Source organism: Schistocerca nitens, chromosome 2 (genome assembly GCF_023898315.1).
Source record: "Schistocerca nitens isolate TAMUIC-IGC-003100 chromosome 2, iqSchNite1.1, whole genome shotgun sequence".
Taxonomy (NCBI): Eukaryota; Metazoa; Arthropoda; class Insecta; order Orthoptera; family Acrididae; genus Schistocerca; species Schistocerca nitens.
The window spans coordinates 949346197-949370850 of record NC_064615.1 but is presented as its reverse complement, the minus strand read 5'-3'; the positions used below and the strand labels follow the sequence as shown (position 1 = coordinate 949370850).

The window sequence follows — 24654 nt, the reverse complement described above, 5'->3', positions numbered from 1 at the left end:
GCAATGTATGGGTGAGCGTTGTCATGGAGAATGTGTACACCCTTGCTCAACATTCCTCTTCTCCGGCTCTGAATTGCCCGTTTGAGCTTTTTCAGAGTCTCACAGTACCTGTCAGCGTTAACTGTGGTCCCAGTGGGCATAAAGTATACCAACAATACCCCTTTCCGATCCCAAGAAAACGGTTGTCATAACTTTACCGGCAGATTGCGTTTGTTTGAATTTCCGCGGCTTTGGCGAAGAAGGATGCCGCCACTGGCGTGATTGTTGCTTGGTCTCAGGTGTACAGTGGTATGCCCAGGTTTCGCCACCCGTGACAATTGAGTCCAGAAAGTAGTCCTGTTCGGCTGCAAGGCGGTGAAGAAATGCGCTGGAATCATCAACTCGTTGCCGCATGTGGTCCTGTCAGCATGCGTGCCACCCATCTTGCGCGCCGCGCGACCGCTTCGATCGCAGGTTCGAATCCTGCCTCGGGCATGGATGTGTGTGATGTCCTTAGGTTAGTTAGGTTTAAGTAGTTTTAAGTTCTAGCGGACTGATGACCTCAGAAGTTAAGTCCCATAGTGCTCAGAGCCATTTGAACCATTTGAAGCATCTTGCGCACACCTTCCGGTAGTTCAATGTTTCCGTTAAAATTCTGTGAGCGGTGCTTCGGGGAAACCTCAGGAACCAACGTGCAGAGATCACCCAGGGTGATCCGCCGATCTTCGCGCATGCGTTGCTCAACCTTCAACACTGTCTCCTCAGAAACTGACCGTCTCGCGCTCCTTTGTTCGTCGTGAATTTCGGTCCGACCAGCTGCAAACTCTCTACACCATTTACGAACATTTTTGACATCAATGCACGACTCACCATACACTTCCGTCAATTGGCGATGGATTTCAATGGGCGCAATGCCCTTTGCGTTCAAAAACCGAATAACTGAGCGCAGTTCGCACTTGGCGGTAACATCCAACGGGTGCTCCATTCTCAACAACTGCCAAGCCACGACTGAGCGCCTCAGCGCGACGTGCACATGTTTACACACAGCGCGTGAAGCACTCTTCATAACAGTGTGACCAAGTGCCACTCAAACAGAGTTCTGTACTTATAAAAAAAATAGGAGTCCTTACTGTTGGGATTTCCCTCGTAATACAGTTTAATATTCACCTGCATTTCATCATCTTTGACATACAGAAAAATTTCAGCTTGAAGTTATTAAAAACATTAACATACAACTCTAAAAACATACTTAACAGAACTATGTAAGTTGGCTTCAGATATATTAAACACTTCACGTATGCTTAGCACCACGAGTGCAGTAAACGTTAACACAATTAAATGGAGACAATTTTACATCAGTAGCTCTCACATATATTACACCATTTGTCGTACAATCCTATACCTGCATGTGTAGCCTATAGAGAACTTGTACCAGAGGGGCCATACTGGACGTCATGGAGAACAGGGAGAGAGTTGGATTGGGGCCTTAAATTCTGTGAGCAGCGGCTGGACTGTATGAATGAAGCAGCACTCAGTGGATTGTACCTGCAGAGGACCTTCTAACTGTAGCACTCCCCTCTTTCTGCTTAGGGTCGGAGAAGGAGGGCACTGATTTGCAAAAACATTTTACCTGGGTCAGACAGTAGTCCATTGCAAAGGCATCCGGTTGGCAGAAAGTGGGTGGAGGAAGCCATTTAAGAGAGATGGCAGTAAACTGAGCTCTTGTGCAAACAGTGAGAAGGTCATAGAACTCTGTGCATTATCATATTATAAGCTGGGACGACACAGACAGAGTGGCTGGTGCAGGTGTTTAGTGGAGGCAACACTGTAACTCCACTGATGCCAGGAATTCCCCAGGTTCTTTTAACGAGTGACAGAAACATATATTTCACGGGTGTGAGTGTCTGGGAAGATTAACAGCCTTCTTTCAAAAATTGGAAATGGTTGGCCTGGAAAGATTAAATCTCTCCGTAAATGAGGGACTCTGGTCATAGCTAGGTAGACGCTTTTCTGCTGAAACATGGCCATGCTTACCGTGAGAACGATGCCTCCATGGTCTAAGATCTTCTTGTTCCAGGCAAGAGAGATTTTGAGTCGCTGATTGGCTCCTCTCAGGACATGCAAACCAGAGGCTTGATCCCCCAGCGTGGGAACCCCGGTGCTGTATCTGGATTGGCCACAAGGCCAACAGAACAGTCAAGGGGGGAGATTCAATGAGTAGAGGATAGTTCGACTGGTTTGCATAATGTGGGGGCAGTTTCACTTTTGCTAATTCGGCTCCCGTAGCAAGGCTTGGTGGAAAGTGGTAGTGATTCTTTGCCTTCTTCGTCTTCTGGTCTTCTCCTGGTGGAGATCTTCAGGTCTTTTCCTAGTGGATGAGACTTGTGGTCTGTATCCTGGGGTGGACTAAGAACTAGTGGCAGTTTCCAGCTGTACCGACAGTGAAATGCATATCATTTTGGACATAATGGTGTAATGAGGGTGAACTTAATTCATCCAGAGTCAGCTGTCTGACGTTTGATAAATCCAGCATGCACTGTCGTACATGTGAGTCAAACTGATTTGGCCAGAATAGCGAACGGGCACATCTCACACTGAAATCTGCCAGAATTTCAGGGCTCTGATGGGGAAGCTTCCCACCTTCTGATTATCAGAACGCCAGTCTGCATAGTTTGCAAATTTTCGTGGACGTGTCAGAACCTTACAACTGCCGCAGCGCACTGATCATCGCCCACAGTGCGCCGTTTCCTGCTGCCTCCGGAATCAAGGTGAGAGGATAAAACACTGCTGCACCAGCGTAAGGTTGTTAAATGATATTCACAGCTCACTGTTTGCCGGTGAACAATGGTTTGTGGTGCACTTGGTCGTAGTTGATACCATTTGAATAGAGTTGGGCCTCACAGCAGATTCATGTTAACTAATTCAGACTGCGTTGTAAGAGGGATTAGTTCAGGGGAGAATTTGTATAGCTTCCACCCCAATGAATGTTTTGTCAATCAAGCACAATCATTTTTCTGATCAGTGTTTATCGTTTTTATGTGTAAGATTTATCAGCTCCTTGTAGCATAAAAGGATTAATAAAACTTGTCATTAGTTTTGTGCACTTAAATACGCCACTGTTCTCATTCATATTCCCTCAACTATTCACTGTACACCAGCAGTTCAAGGTTCAATTAATTAATTAGATTATTAATCTGAGTTCTGAACGTGACGGCAGGCACAAGCAACAAAAGTGCCATGAATGAATTTACTAATTTCATATATAAAAATTAAAGGTGTAGCTCATCATTTGAAGGTTATTGAGAAGATAATATTTTTCTTTATGTAAATATAATAATATTTAGCATCACTCAGACATATATTTATGATTAAAAGCAAGCTGTGGCTTGCAATTGCCTTACATCGTTTAAAAGACACACAGCTACAACATTCATAATTATAGAAAGAGCGAAACCTAATACTAACTGGTCACAAGGGATTTACGATGAAGAATCTTTGAATCCAAAACAAAGCCCTCGTTTATGCTAGAGACCAGTACATTAACATGCAGAGTTTAAAGAGACACTAGCTCATGCGAATAGGCAATACTAAAAAGGCGGGATGTGAATCGTTTCATATTATTATCTTCTTTTTTCCCTAATTTTACTCTCATAACTGATAATGTAAAGAAGTGTACAGGGCGACAATTATTGAACTATATGGAAAAAATGCAGATTAGTTAAAAACTACGGCGTGCACATACTTTATTCAACATGTAAACGTCACTACGGATATTCGGATTTACGTTATGACATGTTCGATATGCCCGCCATCATTGGCGATGATATGGCGTAGACTTATAGCGAAATTCTGCATGACCCGCTGAAGTGTCGGGACATCGATGCTGTCGATGACCACCTCGTTGTCTGTTTTCGGTTCGGCAACGGTTTTGGGGTTACTGTACACACATTGTCTTCAAAATAGCCCCACAAAAAGGTCCAGTTGAGGGTGAAGAGACTTCTCGACCGCGAAATGCGTATTCTCAGTCCTTATTGACAAACCCATGAAAATGGGCTTCGTCGCTAAACCAAACCATGTATGCGCATACTAATTCCCATCATGCCCTGAGGCAAACCGTGCAGTTTAAATGTCCTAACGAAAACCGTTAAGAAGTTATGACGATTTTATTTCATATAGTTCAATAACTGACACCCTATGTTTAGTAAAAAATGTAATATTGTAAAAAAAATGGAATAAAACATTTAAAAGAAACCAAAAATTTACGAGATACGTGTTTGCTAAATGTTCAAAGATTACTTTTAACACAGCAAAACTTCCAGAAGCTGTAAAAATGGTGAATGCAAAGCTATTCAGAGTAAATGACGGAGCGCTACCCTTTTCTCTTCTTGCTGCATTATCGCCGTTTGTTGTTAGTAACGCAAGATGAGCAGATGCAAGTCTTATGGTTGTAAATACACATCAACAAAAAAAGTTTTGCCTCACCTCGGTTCCTAGAGTTCCGGAACCCGTAGAGAAAACTGGAAAAGAGGTTAGCATAAATATCATTTCCGCCTTGTTTATTGCTCATGAAAACCACACATTGCATGTTGTACCACCATACAGCGTGACCTGTAGAGGTGGTGGTCCAGACTGCTGTACACACCAGTACCTCTTATACCCATTAGCACGTCCCCTTGCACTGATGCATGACTGTATCCGTCGAGGCATACTATTCACAAGTTCATCAAGGCACTGTTGGCCCAGATGCTTCTCAGGTCAAGATTATAAACCCGTGGTTATGTTTAAACAATAGATCTCATTCTTATATGTTTAACAAATACCCAAACGCATGAATAATTCTGATTTATTCTGCGTCGTCTGAACTTACCTGAAATATATTGTATTCTGGCCATCAGCCACCCATGTGATTCTCTATTTATCTACCGTTGGCTATGTTTAATCTATCGACCTCATTCTCTTGAGGTTAACGAGTAGTCACATACATACATGTGTAATTCTGATTTACTGCACAGTTTCTTAAGTTATGAAAGATAGAATGAATACAGCCCATCTGTTGAGCAGGTGTTCTTAATATGTACTTAATATGTACACTTCGCTTGAAGATGTTGGATACACAATCCATTGTAACGTTGCGACTAGAAGACGACGCCACTCGGCTGATAACCCGTGAAGATTTCATAGATGTACACTACTGTAATAGAACACAAATAGTCCCTTGAGCTCATTCCTGAATAAGTAAGATAGTCATATATATTTGTGGAAAATTTCGTCCAGTTTATGATTTTTATATCTTCATCGGCTTGTAGGTGTTGGTGGTCGGCTCCGCTAGTCCACAAAGACGTATTCTCCTGACACCCTCCAGCGCACTCTAGGTGTTGAGGGTATTTATCCAACTAGATTAGAACTCTTGAAATCCTGTGTGGATTAGGGTATGAATGTGTCACGCGTGCGCCTCCTGTGGTTCGTATTTTGATCATCCGATCCCCACAGAGAGGACTGAATTGAATTATTTTACCTATTGTATTTCCTTACTTTACGTGAGTGATTGTTCGTTAAGGATGATTTATAGCACGATACGTCACATTGATTTTACAAGGTTTTGGATGGGACAGTATTCTCGAGACGAGTAACCGTAACCCAACATGTGATAACTGCTTTCAATCCAGTCACTCTGAAGCGCCCCAGATGATATGAGCTACGAGGATGTCTGATATTAAAAGGAAGCTGGGCCTTATGCGAGCTAAGCTGATGAAACTACAGAGAATGCTGCACTGTTCACGATGTTATTTTACTATCGAGTAACCAGTGAATTCCTATTATCATTATCCACTGCGCATGAGAAATAGGTATGTGATAAATTACTTCAATGGGCCAATTAGGTAGTGCGATAGGTAAATCATTTGATCGCCCTACACTGGCGCGAACGTAGTGTGCATGAGCGAAACATGACTACAAGAGACTGGCGTAGAAGCTCAAAATAAATTCAAAGAGAACAAGGTCAGCTTTCCAGCTATCGTATGAGCTGGATTTGCTGTGGTTGAATTTGGAACCTTGTTTAGTATGCCTATGTCGTCAACAGACATTACAGTTTGTAATTGCCCCTTACAGTAACTCGAAGATCATTTATGAAGCCGAGAAGAAGAGTGGCCCTAGTACTGATCCCTGTGGAACACTGTAAACTACGCTCCTCCCTTCTGAGGTTAGATCCGTGCATGTGACATAGTCTGTCTATGACATTCTCTTCTTTCCTTTGTGAAGATAATGCAATGTCTTGAGGAGAGGAACGCCATCAATGCCACAACTAGTTATCCACGTAGAAAGTTGTGATCAACATACTCAAAGGCTTTGGAAAGGTCATAGTATAAGCCAACAGAATAAATTTCTCGTTTAGATTTTCATTTGTGATATGTATCGGGAGACAGTGCAGTGGTTGTCGCATCTCGGCCGGGCTACTGACCTTTCCCAGGAAGGCGAGGTGGTGGACCAGATGCGACAGCGATGTGGTCTTGCCGGAGGCTGTCTCGCCCGCCAGCAGGATGGTCTGCGGCTCCTCGTGGTGCATCGCGTCCTGGTAGGCGCGGTCTGCCACCGCGAAGATATGCGGCGCGTTGTCCGACCGCGACTTGAACTGGTACTTGGTGTGCACCTGTAACACAGTCACCCACCGCTGCAAACTCAGTCTGGCTCAGTCAACTCGAATCATAACTTTATGGCGTTTCATTCTGAGAAAGCTGAAAAGCCTTCAGTTACCTGGGCTAATACGGACACGAGTCTCCATGGGTAACTCAAAACCAAGGATAATTTAAAGTACACTGTTTGTATCTTCTTTTTTTAAATTTTTTCATACTTTTCCTGCAGCCATTTTGCTTTAGCTACCCTGCACTTACTAGCTGTTTCATTCCTAAATGACTTGTATTTATGTATTGCTGAACTTCAGGAACATTTTTGCATTTCCTTCTTTCGTCGATCAACTGAGTTCTTCTGTTATCCATTATTTCTCTGCAGTTTTTTCTCTCTTCCCTGTACCTACGGTTTTCCTTCCAGCTTCTGTGGTTGCCCTTTTTAGATATGTCTATTCCTTTTCAACTGAACTACCCACCGAACAATTCATTACCACAGTATCGATAGCCTCAGTCATCCTCAAGCGTGTCTCTCCATTCCTTAGTATACCGAGTCCCATTTCTTTGCCCACTACTGAACGAAAGAAAGCAAATTTTATTAAATTAATGGTTTGTCTCTTTCCAGGGTTTGGAATATCGCTAAGCGTAAATGTGGACGAATTGAGTTCCTTAGGTGCTAAAATGTATTTATTTACAATCTCATTTTTCATCGATTTGTACACCCAAAATTTTTGAAGACTCTGTCGTACGTACTAACTACGTTACCGCTTTAAATTTATCGCTGGCGTAGCACGTTTCGATGTTTGAATTGAATATGCACCGTTTTCCTAAAACTAAGAGAGAAAGAGAGAGTACTTTTGCAGAAAACTAGTCAATAAGCCTTCTAAACAAATTATTTAGAATTTCATTTGTTGCTGTAAGTTAGTTAAGATTGACCATAATAACTGAATCGTCTGTAAAAATGTACTAATTCTGCTTCGTTTGTATCACCGGAAGATCGTCGACATGTATGAGAAACAATAGAAGACCTAATATTGAACATTGTAGAATTCCATTAATGATTTTTCTCTCCCCTGTCTAGAGTTGACGAATTACGAGGTGGAAAAAGTCGTGAGATACCTCCTAATATTGTGTCGGACCGCCTTTTCGCCGGCGTATGAAGTCCCGTGCAGAAATATTGAGCCATGCTGTCCCAATAGCCATCCATAATTGTGGAAGTATTGCCGGTGAAGGATTCTGTACACGAAGTAACCTCTCTATAACGTCCCATAAATGTTAGATGGGATTAACTTCGGGCGATCTGGGTGGCCAAACCATTCGCTCAAATTATTTAGAATATTTTTTAAACTTATAACGAACAATTTTGGCCCGGTGACATTGCGCATTGTCATCCATAAAAATTGGGAACATGCAGTCCATAAATGGCTGCATACGGTCTCCAACTAGACCAACATGACCATTTCCAGTGAATGGTCATTAGGCCAGAGGACCTTGTCCAATCGATGTAAGCACAGCCCAAAACATTATGGAGCCAACACCAGATTGCACTGTGTCATGTTGAGAACCTGGATCCATGGGTTCGTGGGATCTGTGCCACACTCGAACCCTACCATCAGCACTTACCAACCGAAATCGGGACTCTTCTGACGAGGCCACTGTTTCGCAGTCGTCTAGGTTCCAGCCGATATAGTCACGTGCCCAGAGAGACGCTGTAGGATCTGGGTGGCCAAACCATTCGCTCAAATTATTTAGAATATTTTTTAAACTTATAACGAACAATTTTGGCCCGGTGACATTGCGCACTGTCATCCATAAAAATTGGGAACATGCAGTCCATAAATGGCTGCATATGGTCTCCAACTAGACCAACATAACCATTTCCAGTGAATGGTCATTAGGCCAGAGGACCTTGTCCAATCGATGTAAGCACAGCCCAAAACATTATGGAGCCAACACCAGCTTGCACAGTGTCATGTTGAGAACCTGGATCCATGGGTTCGTGGGATCTGTGCCACACTCGAACCCTACCATCAGCACTTACCAACCGAAATCGGGACTCATCTGACGAGGCCACTGTTTCGCAGTCGTCTAGGTACCAGCCGATATAGTCACGTGCCCAAAGAGACGCTGTAGGATCTGGGTGGCCATACCATTCGCTCAAATGATTTAGAATATTTTTTAAACTTATAACGAACAATTTTGGCCCGGTGACATTGCGCACTGTCATCCATAAAAATTGGGAACATGCAGTCCATAAATGGCTGCATATGGTCTCCAACTAGACCAACATAACCATTTCCAGTGAATGGTCATTAGGCCAGAGGACCTTGTCCAATCGATGTAAGCACAGCCCAAAACATTATGGAGCCAACACCAGATTGCACTGTGTCATGTTGAGAACCTGGATCCATGGGTTCGTGGGATCTGTGCCACACTCGAACCCTACCATCAGCACTTACCAACCGAAATCGGGACTCATCTGACGAGGCCACTGTTTCGCAGTCGTCTAGGTACCAGCCGATATAGTCACGTGCCCAAAGAGACGCTGTAGGATCTGGGTGGCCATACCATTCGCTCAAATGATTTAGAATATTTTTTAAACTTATAACGAACAATTTTGGCCCGGTGACATTGCGCATTGTCATCCATAAAAATTGGGAACATGCAGTCCATAAATGGCTGCATACGGTCTCCAACTAGACCAACATGACCATTTCCAGTGAATGGTCATTAGGCCAGAGGACCTTGTCCAATCGATGTAAGCACAGCCCAAAACATTATGGAGCCAACACCAGATTGCACTGTGTCATGTTGAGAACCTGGATCCATGGGTTCGTGGGATCTGTGCCACACTCGAACCCTACCATCAGCACTTACCAACCGAAATCGGGACTCTTCTGACGAGGCCACTGTTTCGCAGTCGTCTAGGTTCCAGCCGATATAGTCACGTGCCCAGAGAGATGCTGTAGGATCTGGGTGGCCAAACCATTCGCTCAAATTATTTAGAATATTTTTTAAACTTATAACGAACAATTTTGGCCCGGTGACATTGCGCACTGTCATCCATAAAAATTGGGAACATGCAGTCCATAAATGGCTGCATACGGTCTCCAACTAGACCAACATGACCATTTCCAGTGAATGGTCATTAGGCCAGAGGACCTTGTCCAATCGATGTAAGCACAGCCCAGAACATTATGGAGCCAACACCAGATTACACAGTGTCATGTTGAGAACCTGGATCCATGGGTTCGTGGGATCTGTGCCACACTCGAACCCTACCATCAGCACTTACCAACCGAAATCGGGACTCTTCTGACGAGGCCACTGTTTCGCAGTCGTCTAGGTTCCAGCCGATATAGTCACGTGCCCAGAGAGACGCTGTAGGATCTGGGTGGCCAAACCATTCGCTCAAATTATTTAGAATATTTTTTAAACTTATAACGAACAATTTTGGCCCGGTGACATTGCGCACTGTCATCCATAAAAATTGGGAACATGCAGTCCATAAATGGCTGCATATGGTCTCCAACTAGACCAACATAACCATTTCCAGTGAATGGTCATTAGGCCAGAGGACCTTGTCCAATCGATGTAAGCACAGCCCAAAACATTATGGAGCCAACACCAGATTGCACAGTGTCATGTTGAGAACCTGGATCCATGGGTTCGTGGGATCTGTGCCACACTCGAACCCTACCATCAGCACTTACCAACCGAAATCGGGACTCATCTGACGAGGCCACTGTTTCGCAGTCGTCTAGGTTCCAGCCGATATAGTCACGTGCACAAAGAGACGCTGTAGGAGATGTCGTGCTGTTAGCGAAGGCACTTGCGTCGGTCGTCTGCTGCCATATCCCATTAACGCCAAAGTTCGCCCCACTGACCAAACGGATACGTTCGTCGTGCATCTGCGGTTATTTCACGCACTGACAACTAAGCAAATGCCGCTGCTCTCGGTGGTTAATCGAAGGCCCTCGGCTACTACGTTGTTCGTGGTGAGAGGAAATGCCTGAAATGTGGTATTCATGGTACACTCTTGACAATGTGGTTCTCGGAATACTGAATCCCCTAACGATTTCCGAAATGGAATGTCCCATGCATCTAGCTCCGACTACCATTCTATGTTCAGAGTCTGTTAATTACAATCGTGCGGCCATAATCACGTAGGAAACCTATTTACATGAATCATCTACACTCCTGGAAATGGAAAAAAGAACACATTGACACCGGTGTGTCAGACCCACCATACTTGCTCCGGACACTGCGAGAGGGCTGTACAAGCAATGATCACACGCACGGCACAGCGGACACACCAGGAACCGCGGTGTTGGCCGTCGAATGGCGCTAGCTGCGCAGCATTTGTGCACCGCCGCCGTCAGTGTCAGCCAGTTTGCCGTGGCATACGGAGCTCCACCGCCGTCTTTAACACTGGTAGCATGCCGCGACAGCGTGGACGTGAACCGTATGTGCAGTTGACGGACTTTGAGCGAGGGCGTATAGTGGGCATGCGGGAGGCCGGGTGGACGTACCGCCGAATTGCTCAACACGTGGGGCGTGAGGTCTCCACAGTACATCGATGTTGTCGCCAGTGGTCTGCGGAAGGTGCACGTGCCCGTCGACCTGGGACCGGACCGCAGCGACGCACGGATGCACGCCAAGACCGTAGGATCCTACGCAGTGCCGTAGGGGACCGCACCGCCACTTCCCAGCAAATTAGGGACACTGTTGCTCCTGGGGTATCGGCGAGGGCCATTCGCAACCGTCTCCATGAAGCTGGGCTACGGTCCCGCACACCGTTAGTCCGTCTTCCGCTCACGCCCCAACATCGTGCAGCCCGCCTCCAGTGGTGTCGCGACAGGCGTGAATGGAGGGACGAATGGAGACGTGTCGTCTTCAGCGATGAGAGTCGCTTCTGCCTTGGTGCCAATGATGGTCGTATGCGTGTTTGGCGCCGTGCAGGTGAGCGCCACAATCAGGACTGCATACGACCGAGGCACATAGGGCCAACACCCAGCATCATGGTGTGGGGAGCGATCTCCTACACTGGCCGTACACCACTGGTGATCGTCGAGGGGACACTGAATAGTGCACGGTACATCCAAACCGTCATCGAACCCATCGTTCTACCATTCCTAGACCGGCAAGGGAACTTGCTGTTCCAACAGGACAATGCACGTCCGCATGTATCCCGTGCCACCCAACGTGCTCTAGAAGGTGTAAGTCAACTACCCTGGCCAGCAAGATCTCCGGATCTGTCCCCCATTGAGCATGTTTGGGACTGGATGAAGCGTCGTCTCACGCGGTCTGCACGTCCAGCACGAACGCTGGTCCAACTGAGGCGCCAGGTGGAAATGGCATGGCAAGCCGTTCCACAGGACTACATCCAGCATCTCTACGATCGTCTCCATGGGAGAATAGCAGCCTGCATTGCTGCGAAAGGTGGATATACACTGTACTAGTGCCGACATTGTGCATGCTCTGTTGCCTGTGTCTATGTGCCTGTGGTTCTGTCAGTGTGATCATGTGATGTATCTGACCCCAGGAATGTGTCAATAAAGTTTCCCCTTCCTGGGACAATGAATTCACGGTGTTCTTATTTCAATTTCCAGGAGTGTATGTACAAACGGAAGTTCCGCGAATGCACTACCCTTTTATACCTTGTGTACGCGATACTACCGCTATATGTGTGGGTGGATAAAGTAATCTCATGACTTTTATCATCTGAGTGTATGAGATGGATTGCAAATTCGGCTTGAGGAAGGATAGGAAAGGAAGTTGGCCTTGTGCCATGAAAAAAAAAAATTACGGCACTTGCCTTAAATCAACTTAGGGAAACCTAAGTCTAAGCCGGCCAGAGTGGCCGAGCGGTTCTAGGCGCTACAGTCTGGAACCGCGCGACCGCTACGGTTAGGTTTAAGTAGTTCTAAGTTCTAGGGGACTGATGACTTCAGCAGTTAAGTCCCATAGTGCTCAGAGCCATTTTGAACCTAAGTCTAAATGGGTGGACATGGATTTGAACAGCTGTCCCCCTGAAAGCGAATCCAGTGGTTTACATTTGCGCCACATTGTTCGATAACGGGATTTAAATGACGGTCAGTACGTGTCTCCTCCGAATAAAGCAAGGACGCGTGCAAATGAAGCATATTGGCATCGAAGTCGATGGCATATGCAGATTGAGCATAATATCTTTCCCTGATTACAAAAATTTATTTCTAAGGAATTATAGTAGATACGGCTATGCGATTTGGTGTAAATACTAGCTTACTTCATAAAGTTTTCTACGGATACACTTCCACATGTCTATGAGGTTCTTAGCAAATGATAACTTAAGTCATGTTTTTATGGATACACTTCCTCATTCACTCTGACACCACTTGATTTCTATTCTTTTTCTCTTGTTACAGGTAGCGTAATTTAGGAGTGCTAGTATCACAATGAAGTCTGTTCAGAAGGAAGCGCATTGTGTTATTGTGGTTTCATGAAAGATGATTGCCTTTAACTTTCTTAGCGACAGTCCCTGAATGCCTACGGCCGAGATATGTCAGATGTGAAGAGCATCAAAGTATGGCACGAACGGTTTAAAGAGACTGTGTAACACCTCGGTTCAGTTTATAGTGATAAAAGCTATAGAAAGAATAATTTAAAATTAAGAATAGAATTTTTAGAGGGAAAAAAAGTGTAGAATCAGAGTTCGGCAATTGCAGATCAAAATTATAGTATATCAGCAAGTAGTTTAACATCTAAGTACAGCAAAGCCATGGAAGCTCCGTCATGGAGAAGGCAGTGACGTTAAACTCTTGTGATGAAAAATCTATAAAAAGGCTTGATCGTCATTATTGCCGCCTTTTTTCCTTAATTGTTTCGTTAAAGGGTGGGGAACCCGTGTCAGTCAGCGAGGCAATAATTAGATTGGACTTTATCGTGTTAAGATTCACGAGAAACTGTTAGAATATTACGGAGATTAAAAGTGATGTAGTGTACAAACTCTGGCTGTTGGTAGCAACGGAGTATTAAGGCGATTTTAGGACTTTAGTGCTAGATTGGACGACAGAAACTCAAATTATCTGCTGATACGAGTGAATTGAGAGGTACCGGTATACAGATATTAACGTGTGGACTTTTGAAAGTGTCGTGTGCCGTTAGTTTCGAATCTGGACGTAGGGCGTGTGCATATCGGCATTTGCGGACTATTTAGATTCCTCCAGGCTAGGAACCTCTTAAATAGACCATCATCCAGCACCATCTTAATCCTTGAATATAGAGTGAAAGTGAAATACAAGAGTGTTGTACTTATTTCATTTACCTAGTACTGATAAGTGAAGGTTTTACGGAACCAAAGCTATTCAGCAGTAAGTCTGCACCATCTATCGGAAAGCGTAGGCATTAACTAACACGCTAACTGAAGTGAACGTTTACGTGTTTTACGGACTGTTTAATAAGAACTTTTGTGACTCTTTGACGTCCCCACCCCCTCCGAAAGGTGGCGCAGGCTACCTTAATCATAAAAGGGGAGAGTCTTAGCCGGGCAAATTACTAAACAAAAGCGATATTTACAAGACTCGCAGTAATAGCAAAACACAAAGCCCACACCTCATCGGAGAGTCGTCGCTGTCACGTCGGGAAGTAAAGCCGGAAAACCTACTGACGATACGTATCTACGAGCAGACGTCGACGTGGAGTACCTAAAAAGGGAACCACAAGAGAGTTGGGGGTTGACCGTACCTTCTCCACCTATGTGATCGCCGCTGACCTCAACATCCACAGCCGTGACCCTGCCACCCTTCGGCGGTGGCATCAGTTCCCTGCCACCCTCCATGGTGACCTTGTTCCTCTCCCACAGCACACCCGTCCTGAAAGTAACTCCACCCCCGATGTTATCCTCGCTTCCCCCAACCTCCGTGGTCGCATTGCCGTTGATGTCCTCGATCCCGTCGGTAGTGACCATCTCCCTGTCCTTCTCACCATCTCCTCTACCCGTCCTGCCACTGCAGCCACCCGCCCCACTGCCCCTCCAAAGTCTGTCCATGACTACCACCGTGCCAATTGGGATGCCTACCGGGAATCCATTGCCTTACAGGTCGAAAGCCACCCCCTTACTTTCCACCACCCTGATGACATCACCCATGCCTCTTCCTTCCTTCAGAAGACCATCACTGACGCTGTGGAGGCTCATGTCCCTACCAAACTCATCCACCCTCACCGCCCTACGCTTCCTCCACAGGCCGTCCTTCTTCTGCGTGACTCCCGCAGGCTCTACCGCTCCTTCCTCCGCACTCGTGACCGGAATACTCTCACCCGCCACCAGCAATTACAGCGACATATCCGGAACCTCCTTACAGCAAAGAAACGCCGGGACTGGCGTCAGACATGCACACGCCTCAACTCCACCCTCCCTGTCAACTCCTCCAAGTACTGGTCAGCCTTCCACCGCCTTACTGGTAGCCATCCCACCCCGCATTACCCCATCCTCCATGACGATCGCCCCTTTCCTGACAACCTCAGTAAGGCTAACCATTTTGCTTCCCACCTATCCGAGGTCTTCTCCATTCCTGACGATCCCCATTTTGATTACTCCCTCTTTCCCACTGTCCTTGACCGCACTGACACCTCAGTCCCCCCGCTCGCCCCTAGCTTCCAGTACTTGGATCGGCTACCCCCCTCCGACATCAACACTCCCATCACCATGCAAGACATCACACTCGTCCTCCGCTCCAAACGCAACACCGCCCCTGGTCATGATGGCGTCACCTACCGTCACCTCAAAGAATCCCCTCCATCCTTCCTGTCTGTCCTTGCTACCCTGTACAATGTCCTCCTCTCCACTGGATTTTACCCTGACCTGTGGAATTCCAGTGTCCTGCTGTTCCCTAAGCCTAACAAACCCCCCTCTGCTACCTCTTCCTATCGTCCCATCTGCCTCACCTCCGTGTTCAGTAAGGTCTTTGAGGCCATCCTCTCTCGCCGTATCCACTGCCACCTTAACCAGCACCGCCTCCTTCCTCTTACCCAATGTGGCTTCCGGCCTTCCTTCTCTGCTGACGACCAGCTCCTTAACCTTACCCATCTTCTTTCCCTCCAACTTAACTCCCGTCGCTCTGCTATCTTTGTTTCCCTTTACCTCCAGAACGCCTATGACCGTGTCTGGCATCCCGGGCTCCTTTTCAAACTCCAGACCTATGCTCTCCCCATCAACTTCGTCCGTCTCGTTGCTTCCTTCCTCTCCCATCGTCCCTCCTATGTGACTATCCACAATTCCAACTCCCGTACTTTCTACCCCTCTGCCGGCGTGCCCCAAGGTTCTGTCCTTTCCCCTCTCCTCTATCTCCTGTACACTGCTGATATGCCCAAACCTCCCCCTCCTGTTCATCTTCTCCAGTTCGCTGATGACACCGCCTTCCTAGCCCTTTATCCTACCCTTCAATGGTCCCAACGTACTCTCCAAACCCACCTTGACCAATTCACCGCTTGGTGCAACCAGTGGTTCCTCCGTGTTAATCCCTCCAAGACCCAGGCGATCATCATAGGCCGCACCACCCGCTCCTTCCGCCTCCATGATTTCTACCTCACCATTTATGGCCGTCCTATCCACCTCACTCCTACCCTCAAATACCTTGGCCTCACCCTCGACCGCCACCTCACATGGACTCCCCATCTCCTTACCATCCAAAACAAAGCTCACAACCGCCTCCGCCTCCTGAAACTCCTGTCCGGCCGGACATGGGGTCTGCATCCTTCCACCATCCTCCACACCTACAAATCCATGATCCGCCCCATCCTTTCTTATGCCAGCATCGCTTGGATTTCCGCCCCTCCCCGGTTCTATAACGCCCTCCAAATCCTCGAACGCCATGCGCTCCGCCTCGCCTTCCGCATCCGCCTTCCGTCCCCCACACGCATCCTCTATGACCTCATCCCCTTCCCCCACCTTCTCCTTTTCCTTGAACACATCCGCACACTATATATTGTCCATCGCCTTGATCCCCCTCACCCCCTGGTGTCTCCCTTCCTCTTCACTCCCGACCAGTTGCCGCGCCTTTACCGTTGTGTCCCTCCCTCTCTCCATCTCCACACCCTCCATCTCCTTTCCCAACACAACTTCCACCTTCTACCACTCCTGGATGATGAGCTTCGCCCTGACATCTACCCTTCCTACCAACTCTAACCCCCTCTTCCTGCCTCCTCCTCAGGGCTCCCTCTCCTCCCCCTCCCTCCTTCTGAGCGGATTTCCCCTCCTACTCCCCCTCCATCTCTTGTGCCTTCTTTCAGTGTCTCTGCGCTCCCTCCTGCCCTGTCTTCCCTTTTCCTCTCCCGCCCCATGTTTCTCCTGCCTCTTCGTGAACCCACGGTTGCCCCTCCTCTCTTCATCCCGCCGCTTCCCCAGCTGCCCCATGCTCTCCCCTCCTTTTCCATCCTCTCTGACCTTTCCCTCGGCAGGTCCCACCTGGTAGTTTTATTCTTCGTCGTGTGTGCTCCAAGTGGGTTTTAAGTGTGTTGTTTCGGAGTGTTTTTAATACTGTGGCCGACTTTTAACCTGTGCCTGCGCATCCAGTGACTTCTCTGTGTTTCAAGAATCGCCAACTGTGTTTTTTAACTTTCTGGTGACTTTTTTAACTGTCCCCAATGAACGTCTACATATCAGTGTATTTTTACCTCCATTTTCTCCCCTTACTCTGTTTTATGTTCCCCCTTTTTTACCTCCTTATGTATGTATTATTTTATTGTTGTTTTAATTGTCATGTCACTCGGCTGAAGAGTGGCGGATTGTGCTGCTGACAGCCCTCCCCTGCCCATATGGGGCAGGGGAATGAAGTCACAATAAAGAAAAAAAAAAAAAAGAGTTGGGGTGCTTCAACTGGCAGTCATGACTGATAACATCCGCTACAGTTGAAACAGAATTTTATTTTGCAAAACAGGGAAGAATAACCAGGTTTCAGGACGACAGTCGCATCTTTAGGTCCATAAGCACAAATGTTCGCAAATTTGCGACGTAAATTGAAATATGCATAGGATGTCCTACCGTTCTTGTTAGGCATACGGAAAGATATAACTGCCATTTGACTATATGATTTGCTTTATTACACGATCTAGGTTTCAGCCTTAGGCAATTTTGAAGTGTTACAATTGGAATAAATAATGCACTTTTTCCCCTATTATCCTCTTGAATGCTCGGTCTTTTATAAGAATCTTTAAAGCTTTTGTGTAAAGAGGGTTTGTAAGTCTTAACGATGGTTATGGCCATTTGTTTTATATTATGGACCATGTATCAAACATGCCCTTATGTAAGGTGGTTGTAATCCTTAACGATGTTTTTAACTACTTATCTTTATAGCGGACCACGCAGCAAATATTTTTGCGGCGGCTTCGTGAAAACGTGCGGCGACGACAGCCCGAACTTTGTCGTCAAGGGAACTGGCTGCTTGATCACGACAACACGTCTTGTCACACGTCCTTGCTGACCAGGACCTTTTTGGCAAAAAACAACATTGGAGTTGTACCCCACCCACCGTACTCGCCAGATTTGGCATCTTGCGACTTGGCACTATTCCCAAAACCGAAACTCATGTTGAAAGGCCGTCGGTTCGACAATCTAGAGAGGATTCAAGAAGCATCGCTGGCGCTGATAAACACCCTCAAGGAACAGGACTTCCAGAAAACGTTTGGCCAGTGGCAGTAGCGCTGGGACCGGCGTGTACGTGCGGATGGGAACTACTTCGAGGGTAGTGGTGACCGTTAGTTCAAAGGTAAGGTTTTCAACAGATGGCAGCACCAGCCCCCAAATATTTTGGGTAGCATCTCGTAAACTCTGTCCTAAAAGGCCTCGGAAGGCCCAACGGTACCAGACGACCGCCGTACCATCCTCAGACGACAGTCGTCACTGAATGCGGATATCGAGGAGCATGAGGTCGGCACACCGCTCTCCCGGCCGTATGTTAGTTTCCGAGACCGGAGCCGCTACTTCTCAATCAAGTAGCTCCTCAGTTTTCCTCGCAAGGGCTGAGTGCACCCCGCTTGCCAACAGCGTTCGGCAGACCGGATGGTTGCCCATGCAAGTGCTAGCCCAGCCCGACAGCGCTTAACTTTGGTGATCTGACGGGAACCGGTGTATCCACTGCGGCAAGGCCGTTGGCGAAGCTGCTTCTCCGTGTCATAAAATATGAACACAGACGTCCTGTACCTGTTGCAAAGATAATGTAACCAAATTGTTAAACAAAGAGTTGCACTACTTGTGTACGTGCTGCACACTGTGACGTCTGTGACGATCGTTTTACTTATGTTTATGTTGGTTGTTGCTCAGACGAAATGAAACAAAGTGTAGACTCATGATCTGATCTTCTGTTTTATTTCACAGCCTTATCCTGTTAATAAGTGATTTTACGAAACATCAGGTTTGTATAACCGAAGTTATATATTTTAGACGATTTTTGAAATATAAGTCAGAAAACAAATCATGCCATCTATACATTAATTACATTTTTGCACTACTTTTTCTACTGCTATTTTGCTTTTTGTACTTTTATAGTCTATTCATTCAGTTGTAACATTTGAATGGACTAAGGCTGAAATCTATATCGTGTAATAAAGCGTATTATACAGTCAAGAGGCAGTTATGTCTTTTCGTACGGTTTATCAAGGTAGAAAGCGATAGACTTGGAATGAGTAAGGACACAACTGATGCCGTGTGTACAGCATTTCAGCGTATTCCCGGAAATTGACGCGTCGTGTTTCCAGAGAAACAGGTACATTTCGAAGCAATGCCGTGAAGATTTTACAAAAACGGCTGCATATCCATGCAGTCAGCGTGCACTTCCTGTAAGTTTTGCAGCCAGGCGTGGGCTCAGACGCGCCGATTTTTTAGGAAAATGCTGGAACGAACAGATGCATGCACCTTAATACTGTTTTTGTTGTTGTTGTAATGAAGCGACTTTTCACATACCTGGGAAAGGAAACATGCATAAAATGCGGATCTGGAGGACGGAGAACCCACATGTCGTGGTAGAGCAGACAAGGGACAGGCTGAATGTCAATGTTAGATGTGGTTCAATGCACAAGACAACTATTAGAGCATTCTTTTTCTTTCATTACGGCAACAGTTTACTTGACAGTTTTAGAACTTGGAGTTGGACCTCAGTTACAGGAATTTCTACATTGGTAATGTTTCAACAACATGATGCACCGCCACACTATTGTTCTGTTATTCGCTGGTTCTTGGATGCAAGCTTTCCGGGCAGTTGGACTGATAGGGTCCAACATATTGCCACCACGTTCACCAGACATAATTCCTTCTGACCTTTTTTGCGTTTTACGTTAAGAATAAATTGTTCAGTTCACCCATTACAGATGTGCAAACTCTTAAAGCATCAGTACGAATGGTGCAGAAGCAGCGATGGAAGAGATGTTGGTGAAGACACGGAGATGAATTGAGTATCGTCTAGACGCTCTGCGGGCTGCAAATAGCTCACATGTGAGAACTTAATGAATAAATCTACGATTTTATAACTAACAGCATAGCTCTATATAGCATAGTTCCTTGGAAATAAATTTTTGTAATCAGGGAAAAATTCTACGCATACCCAGCAATATTTTGACATAAACAAATACCAGAATGAGAATTTCACTCTGCAGCGGAGTGTGCGCTGATATGAAACTTCCTGACAGATTAAACCTGTGTGCCGGGCCGAGACTCGAACTCGGGACCTTTGCCTTTCGCGGGCAAGTGCTCCACCAACTGAGCTACCCAAACACGACTCACGCCCCGTCCTCACAGCTTCACTTCTGCCAGTACCTCGTCTCCTACCTTCCAAACTTTACAGAAGCTCCCCTGCGAACCTTGCAGAACTAGCACTCCTGAAAGAAAGGATATTGCGCAGACATGGCTTAGCCACAGCCTGGGCAATGTTTCCAGAATGAGAATTTCACTCTGCAGTGGAGTGTGCTCTGATATGAAACTTCCTGGCAGATTAAAACTGTGCGCCGGACCGAGGCTCGAACTCGGGACCTTTGCCTTTCGCGGGCAAGTGCTCGGGTAGCTCAGTTGGTGTAGCACTTGCCCGCGAAAGGCAAAGGAATCGAGTTCGAGTCTCGGTCCGGCACACAGTTTTAATTTGCCAGGAAGTTTCATAAACAAATACAGTTGAAGGAGCAGTGTACAGGGGCGGCGCACAGTACCTCCGGGCCGTAGATGTTCTGCTGCTCGTTGGGGTTGAGGAGCAGCAGCACGTCACCCACGAAGGTGTAGCAGTGGCCCCTGCGCATGCGCTCGTGCAGCTCGGCCAGCACGGCGTCCTCGTGCACGGGCTCGAGCGCCGCCAGGTCCTCGACGCGCATCGGCTCCGGGTCGGTAGCACCCTCCGCCACGAGAGCGCTGCCGCGCACCGCCACCTCGCGCCGGCGCTCCGGTTCCCCGCGGCGGCCCTCCGTCAGGTGCAGCTCCGACAGCATCTTCTTCAGCTCCTGCGACAACTGCCGGCAGACACCCCTTGTTATCACGTCTGAGTGCAGGCAGCAAGGGGCGGATAAGCAATTTTCATTCTAAGACAGGCGAAGCCTAATCTACCGTATCTACACTACTGGCCATTAAAATTGCTACACCAAGAAGAAATGCAGATGATAAACGGGTATTCATTGGACAAATATATTATACTAGAACTGACATGTGATTATATTTTCACGCAGTTTGGGTGCATAGATCCTGACAAATCAGTACCCAGAACAACCACCTCTGGCCGTAATAACTGCCTTGATACGCCTGGGCATTGAGTCAAACAGAGCTTGGATGGCGTGTACAGGTATAGCTGCACATGCAGCTTCAACACGATACCACAGTTCATCAAGAGTAGTGACTGGCGTGTTGTGACGAGCCAGTCGCTCGGCTACCATTGACCAGACTTTTCAGTTGGTGAGAGATTTGGAGAATGTGCTGCCCAGGGCAGCAGTCGAACTTTTCCTGTATCCGGAAAGGCCCGTACAGGACCAGTAACATGCGGTCGTGCATTATCCTGCTGAAATGTAGAGTTTCGCAGGGATCGATTGAAGGGTATAGCCACTGGTCGTAAAACATCTGAAATATAACGTTCACTGTTCAAAGTGCCGTCAATGCGAACAAGATGTGACCGAGACGTGTAACCAATGGCACCCCATACCATCACGCCAGGTGATACGCCAGTATGGCTATGACGAATACACGCTTCCAATGTGCGTTCACCGCGATGTCGCCAAACACGGATGCGACCATCATGATGCTGTAAACAGACCCTGGATTCATCCGAAAAAATGACGTTTTGCCATTCGTGCACCCAGATTCGCCGTTGAGTACACCATCGCAGGCGCTCCTGTTTGTGATGCAGCGTCAAGGGTAACCGCAGCCATAGTCTCCGAGCTGATAGTGCATGCTGCTGCAAGCGTCGTCGAACTGTTCGTGCAGATGGGTGTTGTCTTGCAAACGTCCCCATCTGTTGACTCAGGGATCGACACGTGGCTGCACGATCCGTTACATCCATGCGGATAAGATGCCTGTCATCTCGACTGCTAGTGATACGAGGCCGCTGGGATCCAGCACGGCGTTCCGTATTACCCTCCTGAACCCACCGATTCCATATTCTGCTAACAGTCATTGGATATCGACCAACGCGAGCTGCAATGTCGCGATACGATAAACCGCAACCGCGATAGGCTAGTATCCGACCTTGATCAAAGTCGGAAACGTGATGGTACACATTTCTCCTCCTTACACGAGGCATCACAACAACGTTTCACCAGGCAACGCCGGTCAACTGCTGTTTGTGTATGAGAAATCTGTTGGATACTTTCCTCATGTCAGCACGTTGTAGGTGTCGCCACCGGCACCAACCTTGTCTGAATCCTCTGAAAAGCTAATCATTTGCATATCACAGCATCTTCTTCCTGTCGGTTAAATTTCGCGTCTGTAGCATCTTCGTGGTGTAGCAATTTTAATTGCCAGTACTGTATTTCGTGTCCGTGGTGCGAATTGAGGTATATCACTCCTAGCCACGCCCGCAGCTCATGGTCTAGTGGTTAGCGTTGCTGTCTCTGGATCACGGCGTCCCAGGTTCGATTCCTTGCCGAGTTGGGGATTTTCTACACCCGGGGACTGGGTGTTTGTCTTGCCATCTTCATTTCATCCTCATCATCGTCAATCGGTACAGAGGCTCAATTGGACTATGTGAAAAAATTGGACTGCGTAAAACTTGGGACTTTGTAGGGGCACTGATGACCGCGCAGTCAAGCGCCCTACAAACTAAACATCATCATCATCAATTCCTAGCCAAGCCCATGGGGTCGTCTTCTTAGATGTTGTGGGCAGCAGAGCCGGTTTCAGGTAAGTGTTGGAAGGTGGATTTTGTACGGCCTTGAGGTGATGTGTCAGACATCCTTATTTACTCTAACTACTTTTCGTTGAGCCCTATTTAACTTGCTTAAGTAAAGTGACATTCGCACTGATAGTCGTTCATCACAATGTTAACTCACACTTTCTGTAGGACTCTTGATGATAATGCCAACTTATTTCCTCAATTAATATTTTTGATATTTTACTTTCATTGGTGTTACTGACATTAAAACGCATATAATATCTCTCAGAAGAATTAATGACATTAAAACGCATATAATATCTCTCAGGAGAATTCTAATTTATATGTTTCCTATGGTAAGGTTTCCCGCTTACATAGCTATGGTTCTTTTCCAACGAATTTCACCATGTAGTTTCCGTTTGGCATGCGTGTCCCAATAATATTCTTTAGAACGAGGTGTGATACATAAATACCGTTATTCGTCGTAACGGAGAGGCTCGTTATTATATTTATAGGAAACAAGACACAACACAATGGAATTGAAAACGGGAGACAGCGGTATGGCTGTCATAAATGGACAGCGAACTGACTTCACAACATGTATTATTCGTAGCACTAAGTGCACACTGTTACTCGCTGTCGGAGGATTGATGAAAACAACCGAGTAGCACTTGCTATGCCAGCAATCATAATATGCTAAACGGTAAATGCAATTGTATTTCTCAAATGTAAGATTCAAAGTAAGTACATTTTGAAAGTTTGAAGAAGTTCAATTAAGTGCCGTTGAAAATTATTTTAGTAGTGATATGAATAGACCCTAAAGGTACTTACATGGAAATCATTTTCCGGGAGCGCCGTCAGAAAAGGGTGCTCCAGAATCTCCACCATGTACGGACGATTTTCAGGATTCTTCTCCAAGCACCTGCAACAGGGGTTTGCACATTTGTACTCAGATCACCCAGTCTGTCGTTGTAGAGAACTTGAGAACTTATCTTTTTTTTTTAACAAAGAAGAAGAAGAAAAGGAATGTATGTCGCATTAAACCCGCCAGGTTATCGGAGAGCGCTAATGCGCTGCTCCCTGGACTTGGGTAGGCGCGCCGGCCCCAGATCGAATCCGCCTGGCGGGTTAACGACGAAGGCCGGTGTCCTGGCCAGCTTGGATGTGGTTTTTAGGGGGTTTTCCACATCCCACTAGGTGAATACCTGATTGGTCCCCATGTTCCGCCTCAGTTAAACTACTCTCAGGCATTTGAACAATGTTCGCACTGTCTCACGGTTTACACTTTACGCAGACAGCTGGGGTACACTACTTCTGTTCCGGGGGGTATGGGGTGGCTTCAGGAAGGGCATGTGGCCACCCTCTGCAACTCACATTGCACACATGTCCATAGTAACAACCCAGACACGGCAGTAGCTGGAGCGGGATCTGGATGTAGATACATGTCGCATTAAACACACTGAACAAACTAAAACATACCAGTGGTGGTATAAGTTCTCGTTATAGTGTGAATGTCTAGAACAGATAATAACGGAACATAAGACTCCATATGGTGTATATGACGTATGGCGGTACTATTACACAGTCCTAATTTTTTTATACCTCCCAGCGAGGTGGCGCAGTGGTAACATGCTGGACTCGTATTCGACCGAATGCGGTTTCTGAATCGTTTAAGGTGAATGCTTGGATGGTATCTCTGAAATGGATGTCAGTCTCCAACTTGCTCTAGCCCAAGCCTCTGTTTC

The 24654-nt window shown here is 46.6% G+C and overlaps 1 protein-coding gene across 3 annotated transcripts in view; it reads right to left on the bottom strand.

Annotated features, from left to right (window-relative positions):
• The window catches only part of LOC126237274 (neither inactivation nor afterpotential protein C), a 383219-nt gene that overhangs the window by 207867 nt on the left and 150698 nt on the right, over positions 1-24654 (bottom strand). For all 3 annotated transcript variants that reach the window (XM_049947204.1, XM_049947206.1, XM_049947205.1), the window contains exons 8-10: positions 23741-23831; positions 20769-21062; positions 6437-6625 (exon numbers count right to left, since the gene is read on the bottom strand). In XM_049947204.1, coding sequence (XP_049803161.1) covers positions 6437-6625; positions 20769-21062; positions 23741-23831 — 574 coding nt within the window. The remainder of the gene's footprint in view (positions 1-6436; positions 6626-20768; positions 21063-23740; positions 23832-24654) is intronic.